Below are 10,096 nucleotides of genomic sequence, written 5' to 3'. Positions count from 1 at the left end.
AGTAAATTAAAGAAATATTTCCGCGAAATACCCCACTCACTGCGGAACATACTTTTTTTAATTAACAATTACACATATGTTTGAAACAGTCGCCCCGACAGTGGCCAGTTTACAAAAAACAGTTAATCTGTACTGTATTGTGGAATAGAATTGAGTTGTTTTAATACTTTATAGACAGACAAAACTGTACATTGCTTTAATGGTTCTTTGAAATTGAACACATTTATGGCAAAAAACAATACATAGTGTAAACCGTTTCAATTATGTAAGCTTTGGCCTATAGAGGGCAGCAGATAAATGATACGCAAATTTTCATCATAATCATGGCAGTTTTCTGTAGTCGTTCATTCTGGGAGTTTTTTTTGTGTAAAAAATCTATCAAATAGTGAGCATTACAGACAACAGAAATTCAGCAGTATAGACCAGCTGCATGTTAGGTATGTTGAATTATGTTGCCTTACCATTGGCAGACATACTGGTACTTTTTCTACAGTTCCATTACATCAAACATAGGACATTATGAAATGGAGCACTTATTATGTAACATGCAAAGGGTGCTGCTATAAAACATAATTTTTACTGCTAGAATTTTCGCGATTTCAAGATTTAAAAAAAAAAAAAAATGTGCGTATCAATGACTTTGATGGTTTACAGGTACAAGAAATATGTGATTTGTACAGAACTAAGAATGTGAAAAGTACATCACCTTACTGGCAAAGCTGATTCAAAATGGTACACACATGTCCAACCAAATATCATTACAGAAACATATTGTATTTGATTTATAATAACTAAGGAAACAACAAAATGAAAATATAGTCAACCCAGAAAGTTTGCTATTTGAAAACTGTTCATTTCCATAACTGTAAAAGGTCAGGAGCCTCAATTTCAAAACAGAGCATTTTCAAAGTTTAACGTATGTCCAAGTTTCGTATACAATTTTGCATAAGGTTGTGATTTGGTGAAATTGTGTGCAAGCATCAGCATAAGGAGTGTTCGTAATACTTTAAAAACAAACTGCCAACAGATTTTTTTCATATTCATTTTGGCTTTCTTGGAGGCTTTCAGCAACAATGTAAAATAGATGGTAAATGTACTATGTAAGTTGAAAGTGACAATACTACTACTGTTTCACTATTGAATCATGGGAAAAATGTTGGCACAGAAGGGATAATTTACATCAAATTGATGCATATAGTAAGGTATAATCAAAGTTGTGTATATTTACTTTACCATATTTACTATTTAGTAATACATGTGCATATGTTAGTGTTTCATGATTGTTTATGTTCAAAATTATTCTTTGATTTGACAATTCTATATTATATTATTATCTTCGTTACTTTATTTGTGCACTTCATTCGACCACAGTTGAACCGAAGCTGGTTTGTTACGATTATGCTATCATACTAGAACAGATGTAGTTATGGAACACGTACAGTACGGCATATGAAATGGATCGTTCAATGATTTGTTTTGTTTTGTTTTGTATTCTAAAGAAGTTCATTGCCTGAACAAAGAAATGATTACAACAGTATGTTACTGTTGTTGTTTACTCATTAGTTTATCAGAATTGATTGTCTTCATTAAAAAATAACCACATAGTGTAGTACTTTGAAACAAACGCTATAGACATTCAAGTATTTGAGAAAAGACAACCACAAAAATGTCACCACCAACTATACCTGCTAGACTAGTGCACAATACGACAATAATACATATAATGTACTCCCTGCATTAACTGATGTATACGCTTCACACATAAATGACATGTTCTTTTTGCATAAGATGTAGGTTTCAGCTACACTGGAAGACATGCTTCTCCCGGTGAGTTGACATGTTTCAGATACTAATAACCAAATTAAGTCCAAAGAATCAGTATTAGATCTTAAAAGCTTCCACCAAGCTCACTGAATGAAATACAACACTCCAAATCAAACATTTTAAATCTATTTATATTTTTGGCAAAAAATATAAATGTTACTGTCATTATCATGATTGATTTGTCCTATTAGAGGCACTAGATAAATTATTCAACAACTATCTAAAAACAAAGGAATTTTTAAATTGTTTATAGAGGGCAGAATTTAAAAGACAGACAGTCTACTATGTCACAAAAGTACTTTTACACAGGAAGCTGGATACAGAGAACAGTTGATGTGTACATTTCAACTTTGAAAGCAACAATCCAGCAACTAAAATTACAAGTGAAACGACTGTTTTCGTAAACTTTAAAAAACAGTTAAAACTTATTTTAAAAATATCACTGATTTAATCTATGATAAACCGCTAAAATTAATGGCTAAATTTGCCTGACGTTTTCCACCTTTTCTTCCCTTTCGTGGAGTAGGATTACTTTTTTGAGTGGTGCTTTGGTCTATGAGTTCTGGGTCTTCGATTTTCTGTACAGTTTCCATAGCAACTTGTGAGAGTGTGTTGCTACTTTGGTTTGTGTCATCTACGGCATCTCTAGTCTCATCCATGGATTTACTTTTAACAGGAGTTACTTGCATCCTAGCTACCTGTAAAATAAACAATGTTTTACAAATATTTGAAGGTAATGGACAATATTGAAATAAATAAAAACATTGCCTAAAATTAGAGCATGGATATTATCACCATGAAACGAATAAATCTGACAGTAGTCAACACAGCATCAAAGTAATCAAGTCAGCTTTTTTCAAGAAAAATTTGAAAATAGAATTTTTTACAAAAAATATTCAGTAAACTTTAAAATATTGTCACAAAATACACAAGTGTGAGGGACAGAAAGTCACACACTGCTGCACCGTTCTGCATGAATCATCAACAGAGCAATGTAAACAAACTTTCGGGACTTTTAATCACATATGCGTGCCTCGGTTCACTATATTTTAAAATTGATTGTAGATTGTTATTACTGTGCACACCACTCATCTGTCCTTTTTTTGTCATTATACTTGAGTTTTATAAAAACACATAATAAAGATTTTGTAGAAAATATATTAGGCTTTTATCAAGTATTTATTTTATGTGATTAAAATCTCACCTGTGGAGGAATAAATGGATTACTATTGATATAAGACTGTGGTACAGTACCCAATGGTGGTTGTTGTCCATAATCCATTGACATCACAGGCTGATGTAGTGATATTTGTTGATATTGATGAGAATAGGACCCTGGTCTTGGCTGATTGTGATGATAGTACTGTGGTGATGGTTGTTGCTGTGGGAGATACGGCGATCCTTGCATTCTTGCACCTTTTAAAAAAAATATTTATTTATAAATTAAAATAAGCCTCCATTGAAATCGACCTGAGCTGCAAATGGCTGCGGGATCTTGTTTAGAGCGAGACTTTTTTTCACCCCTTAAATAATATTTTATTCTTTTGACATCTTTTTCACTGATCCCTTGTTATGCATGTTAGTATTTGTAAAAGTAGACATGATGACAAGAAATGAAACACTATTTTTAAAGCATGTGTCAGAAGATCTTGATTATTTGCGTCTCAGGGCTATTGGACCAATTTCCTTCAAATTTACACCAGTGGCATGTGGGCCAGGAATTTTGAACTGTTTCACAACCTGCAACAGAGTTATCAACAAAAGACATAGCCGCCAGTTGGCCATTTTGATTTAGATCTGAAAAACAAAACAACATGCATCAAGGACCCATAATGTCCAATGTATGTACCAAGTTTGATATCAATTACTACACAACCAAGATTCGGCTCTGGAATGACACAAATGCTTGATTTTGCTGAATTTTAAGCATAAAAATGGCCCCCATTCAGCCATCTTGAATCAGATTGTGAAACAAATGGACGTGCTTATGCATCCTAGGATGTATGATATAATTGTGAAATTTGAATGTGATTGGTCAGGCATGTCAGAGACTTTGCACATGTGAACGAAGGTCAAGTCATATATCCAAATGGAAACTAAAAAGCTGGAGTTCAAAACAGCTCCTGAATATCACATTGTTGGATTCTGAATTGGAATTGGTATCATTAGACAGTGTTAAAGAGACTTTGAATTGATGCACTCACTCATCTGCATTCTGCTGGTTGGCTGTTGATACTGCATATATGGCCCACCACGAATGGCAACACCATGTGGGGATCGTACTGGTACCATATGTGGGGACACTGCATGCTGCTGAGGCTGAGGTTGTCGTGGTGATTGGATATACTGTGAATGTTGACCTCTTGGTGATTGTGAATATCTCTGTGGCTGATTCATCACCTGTAAGACATCATCATTAGATTATACAAGTCATTTACAGAAACTCCATTTAATAAAAGATATTGTCACTAGCAGAATAGGATTTATGCTTGACCCTCAAAAGGACATATATCCTGGTATTTTCGGGGGTATGAATTCATTATTAATGATATTTTCTAAATAAGTTTCTCCAAAAAATTCAAGCAGTTATCCAAGAAGTTCAAAAGAAGTGAAAAATGTCAAAAATTTATGTATAATTTTTGAAATAATTGCTATTAAAGGGAGATAACAACACCCATCTCACCCTCCTCCTCCACCCCGCCAATTACCAGGGTGTGTGACATTTTGGGGTCATGAATAAAGGCCATTAAATTTGTTTACAACATAGATCTACTAAAAATAGAATTAATATATTAAAGTAATCAGCATGTGAAACTGACCAAATATGGACATGTTCAGACGATAATGTCAATTTCAAACTGATTGCATCACTTCACTATGGCTTTTTGGTGATTTGGTGGAATCCCATGGAGGTTTATTGCTTCAGCAAAAATTACATAATAACAAGATTATTTGTAAGCTATTCTATTGACTTACTACATTAGTGAGTGCCACAGAGGCAGCACTTGCACAGGAATGATCTTTGCTGTTACATGGTATACCATTGTACGTTACTCCACTAACTAATCTCACTGTGCACACCCATAGACCCTGAAATCAAACAACATAATTAAAAGACACCACAACACATCATACACACATTCCCTGAAAAGATTACTTGAAGAGTTTTTATATTTTATATTTATTGTATTTATGTCATGTAATCATAATATCTGTGGGTAAAATTCTGACATAATGCTCATTAAAATTTGGGAATACTGTGTTCAACAGTAACAATGGGGATACAAGACATTGGTTTAAGGGAACATATGCCAATAGCATCCCCCCTAATTTATTATTTCAGAGAAAAAGACATTCTGGATAATTCTTTCAAAGTTGAAATGATATAATCATATTATCAATTTATGTCATGTAATCATGGTCTAAATTTATGACATGTCAATCATGGTCTAAATTTATGTCATGTCATCATGGTCTAAATTTGTCATGTAATCATGGTTTGAATTTATGTCATGTAATCATGGTTTGAAGTTATGTCATGTAATCATGGTTTAAATTTATGTCATGTAATCATGGTCTAAATTTATGTCATGTAATCATGGTCTAAATTTATGACATGTAATCATGGTCTAAATTTATGACATGTAATCATGGTCTGAATTTATGTCATGTAATCATGGTTTAAATTTGTCATGTAATCATGGTCTAAATTTATGACATGTCATCATGGTCTAAATTTGTCATGTAATCATGGTTTGAATTTACATTTGTATGTCATGTAATCATGGTTTGAAGTTATGTCATGTAATCATGGTTTGAATTTATGTCATGTAATCATGGTCTGAATTTACATCATGTAATCATGGTTTAAATTTATGTCATGTAATCATGGTCTAAATTTATGTCATGTAATCATGGTTTGAATTTATGTCATGTAATCATGGTTTGAATTTATGTCATGTAATCATGGTTTAAATTTGTCATGTAATCATGGTCTGAATTTACATCATGTAATCATGGTTTAAATTTATGTCATGTAATCATGGTTTGAATTTATGTCATGTAATCATGGTCTAAATTTATGTCATGTAATCATGGTCTGAATTTATGTCATGTAATCATGGTCTGAATTTATGTCATGTAATCATGGTCTGAATTTATGTCATGTAATCATGGTCTGAATTTATGACATGTAATCATGGTTTAAATTTATGTCATGTAATCATGGTCTAAATTTATGACATGTAATCATGGTCTGAATTTATGACATGTAATCATGGTCTAAATTTATGTCATGTAATCATGGTCTAAATTTATGACATGTAATCATGGTCTGAATTTATGTCATGTAATCATGGTTTAAATTTATGTCATGTAATCATGGTCTAAATTTGTCATGTAATCATGGTTTGAAGTTATGTCATGTAATCATGGTCTAAATTTATGTCATGTAATCATGGTCTGAATTTATGACATGTAATCATGGTCTGAATTTATGTCATGTAATCATGGTCTGAATTTATGACATGTCATCATGGTCTGAATTTATGACATGTCATCATGGTCTAAATTTATGTCATGTCATCATGGTCTAAATTTATGTCATGTAATCATGGTCTAAATTTATGTCATGTAATCATGGTCTGAATTTATGACATGTAATCATGGTCTGAATTTATGTCATGTAATCATGGTCTGAATTTATGTCATGTAATCATGGTCTGAATTTATGACATGTAATCATGGTTTAAATTTATGTCATGTAATCATGGTCTAAATTTATGACATGTAATCATGGTCTGAATATATGACATGTAATCATGGTCTAAATTTATGACATGTAATCATGGTCTGAATTTATGTCATGTAATCATGGTTTAAATTTATGACATGTAATCATGGTCAATTTATGACTTGAACACAAAAACAGAAATCATACTTTACTAATTTGTTACTTACTTGAGGAGTATTATGAAAAGTGTATGTTGGTGGTGGATACTTCTGCTTCTTGCACCAATGGAACAACTCCATGACTGAATTCTGTTGTGGCTGAGGTATAACAGTAGTAGCATGGATACCAGGACTCTGTGGTTGAACCATGGCACCTTGTATATGTTGAGAGGATACAGATTGAGAAGACAGCGGGATAGGCTGTGGTAATGAATGTGGTGACACCAGCTGAGATGAGAGTGTAACTGGCTGAGATGGCATATGTCTAGTCTGTGACATTGGCATTGGTTGCGAAATCATAGACACTGGCTGAGATGGTACATGCATTGGTTGTGATATTGACATTGGGACTGGATGGGCTGATAGTGACATGGGCTGCATAGATGAGACTGCTGTCTGCATTGTTACAGGTCTTGGCTGGGGCATTGACATTGGTTGGGATGGTAATACCATTGGGCGAGACGACACAGATCGTGCTTGCATTAATGGATTTGGCATTGGCTGATTCGTCAATATCATTGGTTGGGAAGTTAATGCTACCGGTTGTGATGTCACTTGTCTCGGCTGTGACGACACAGACATGGCATGTGATGACATTTGCACAAACGTTGGTTGAGAAACCAGTGTTCCAGGCTGTGATGACACTAGCTGTGGTTCAGATGTCAAAAATCCTGGTTGCGTAGTTACTGACGTTGTCGTAGATGACACACCCGCTGCATGATGCATCGTATAAATAGCTGTAGGTTGAGAAGAGACTATCACTGGCTGTGTTGTCTTAGTAACAGATGATGGCGTCTGCATGGAATTCTGTGCTTCTGGAAATATGAAATAGAAAAAAAGATAATAAATAGAGAGTAAAAATTGGTCTGCACCAAAAAATAAGTGAAGTGTATTTCAGATAAACAAACTCTGTAATGAATTATATTTTATAATGATTTATATTCGTATGTAATTGGGCCTTCTTAATAAATGGGACAAATTTAAGGGTTTCCATGTCTAAGCAGCAAAGAACCTTACCTTGAAAGAGTGTGGAGATTTCAACTGGTTGGCCATATGGACTGACAGGCTTCTCTTCTTCTTGCAAGGGGGCACTACCAATATTTAACAGTTTACAAATTGCTTCAGTGCTTTCCTGGAAATCAACATACAAGGGTGAATCAATTATTGTATCATCAACACGGTCGCTGTAATTACATGTTTTTCAGTTTTACTATTGTTCTCATTGACTTACACTGACATGTACATCTCGTAACTTATCTTAACAGTAAGGCTTAAAAAATAAATAATTCCAAATACACAGCACAAGTAACATTTTACTGTGTATGACTCAATCTGACATGCATGCGTGGCACCAAATTGCCAAGCTATATGGCTTAATAAAAATCAAAGCCACTGTCATTTTGAGGATACATTCATTGAGATAGGAGTTCAAATCTTGTGTGTACATATTTATATGGTCATAATGTGCCTGGCAAACCTCCATGTGTGAACTAAATATGTATCTAGTCAAGAGCATTTAATTTATATTACAATAGAAAATCAATTTAGTACAGGTGAGCAAATTTAATCAATATATTCTTGTATAATCCAAGAATCATAGACCAAAAATCAGAGCATTAACAGTCTGGCCTAATTTTGGCTTAAATTGAACATTTTGTTGATGCAGGATTACCTTCGCAATAGTGCCTGGAGATTTTCTTATATCTTCTACCACCTCGGCTTTCTCCTGTTCGAACTGGCTGTTTGTTATCGTCACTGTGGAAGATGGAGGCCCAGCATCTGTTTCTAGATGTAACGATGTCAAAATAGGAGCCAGCTCATCCACAGACTGTTCTTTCATTTCTTCTTCTCTCCTAAGAGCATGCACTGATCTTGTCTTAAGCTGAATCTTCTTGTGCGGAGTACGATGCTGAAGAACAATTTCTTTCTGTTGCCCGGCAACTAACTCTTGATTTTTTTGCAATCTTTCTCTTTCTTCTTGTGCTGACTTGATTGGAAGAGCTGCAGCAGCTTGTGCAAGAGATGTTGATATTGGTGATGAAGATGCTTGTATTGGTAGTTTCTCTGATGATGGTGCACTTGTCTCTGTTGCTATGGGCAATGGCATTGATTCCTGGGATGGAGTTGATATGGGGTCTTGCAGTGATTTCCATATATTTGCAAATTCGTTAACATCATCTTCAGCTGCAGGCTTTGTTATCTCATCCTGTGAAGTAAAACACAATGATATGGGTAATTTTACAATTCACTAAGCATATACACTTCACTGATTAAAATAAAATTAATGTATGCAAGTTCGATCCACCAATCAGCCATTTTAGATTAAATTGTAAAATATTAATACATTGCTAACAAATATGCAAGTACAATATGTAATCCCAGAACATGTGAAATCTCTTGTAAAGTAAAGTTGTATAAATGTTTAAAAATAAAATAAAGAGAATCTCACCTTTTCAGTATTTTTGTCACAAGGGGTTTGTTGCTGTCTTTGAAATCTAGGTGGGATGTCTTGCTGCTGCAAATGCTGTGATCTCTGTTGGTTTTGTTTCTGTAGTCTCGGGGGCAAATCTTGTTGCCTTGGCGATAAATTTTGACCCTGAGGAGAATTCCATTGAGATGTCTGCTGGGGAGCCTGTCGTTTTAGTATTTTCTTGCTGGAGTTAGGTGGGTTGTTGTACTGCCGATTTTGACTATGCTGGGGAGCGCTTTGTTGACCTCTTCTATCAGTGTTGACCTGACCAAAACTGACATTACCAGATCCTTGACCGCTTCTCCTGTAAATCTGAACACGTAAAAAAAAATATATATATATATTTGACTTCCTTACTATTTTTGGGAACAAACAAAAAAGTAGTTCTTGTGAAAAAAAGAAGTATTAATTTCTATAGTTTTTTGTTATCACAGCATTTCATCAAGCTAACTTCTGCTTCTCAGGTATTATTAATATTATTCAAAATTACAATAATTCCAGCTTAAATAAAGTATTTTACAGTATTAATAATTGTCTATTATTAGGGAAAACATGAGAGGATCAATGTCAGATATAAGTGGCATTCTTCATTAGGAGTTGGGTGGGCTTAGGTTTGGCCATGAAAAGTTTCTAGTGAACAAAATCAATTTTTATAATAAACTTAATAATTAATTAATAATCATAGCAATCTTCTTTAATGATCTAAAGCTTTAAAGTTATAAATTTGTTAATATTCTGAAATATTGTTTAATCTAATATTTGACAAAAACCCACTAATCCTGAAAATGAAATAAAATTTATGCTGTTGATAATTTTATGGACTTATTAAGGGGGTTGTGTGCCAAAATAAAT

General features: G+C 33.9%; 1 protein-coding gene across 2 annotated transcripts in view; it reads right to left on the bottom strand.

Annotated features, from left to right (window-relative positions):
- Positions 1-137: 137 nt before the first annotated feature.
- LOC100369596 (5'-3' exoribonuclease 1-like) overlaps positions 138-10,096 on the bottom strand; it is a 49,847-nt gene continuing 39,888 nt past the window's right edge. The window contains exons 29-36 of one of the 2 annotated variants that reach the window (XM_002730331.4): positions 9,224-9,556; positions 8,447-8,980; positions 7,792-7,906; positions 6,784-7,589; positions 4,801-4,914; positions 4,029-4,224; positions 3,029-3,240; positions 138-2,522 (exon numbers count right to left, since the gene is read on the bottom strand). In XM_002730331.4, coding sequence (XP_002730377.2) covers positions 2,277-2,522; positions 3,029-3,240; positions 4,029-4,224; positions 4,801-4,914; positions 6,784-7,589; positions 7,792-7,906; positions 8,447-8,980; positions 9,224-9,556 — 2,556 coding nt within the window. In that variant the 3' untranslated portion in view covers positions 138-2,276. The remainder of the gene's footprint in view (positions 2,523-3,028; positions 3,241-4,028; positions 4,225-4,800; positions 4,915-6,783; positions 7,590-7,791; positions 7,907-8,446; positions 8,981-9,223; positions 9,557-10,096) is intronic. The other variant, XM_085508634.1, reaches the window with a different exon arrangement.

The sequence above is a fragment of the Saccoglossus kowalevskii genome, chromosome 15 (assembly GCF_978046115.1).
Source record: "Saccoglossus kowalevskii chromosome 15, keSacKowa6.1, whole genome shotgun sequence".
Taxonomy (NCBI): Eukaryota; Metazoa; Hemichordata; class Enteropneusta; family Harrimaniidae; genus Saccoglossus; species Saccoglossus kowalevskii.
Note: the sequence above shows the minus strand (reverse complement) of the source record. Positions and strands in the feature narration are given on the sequence as shown.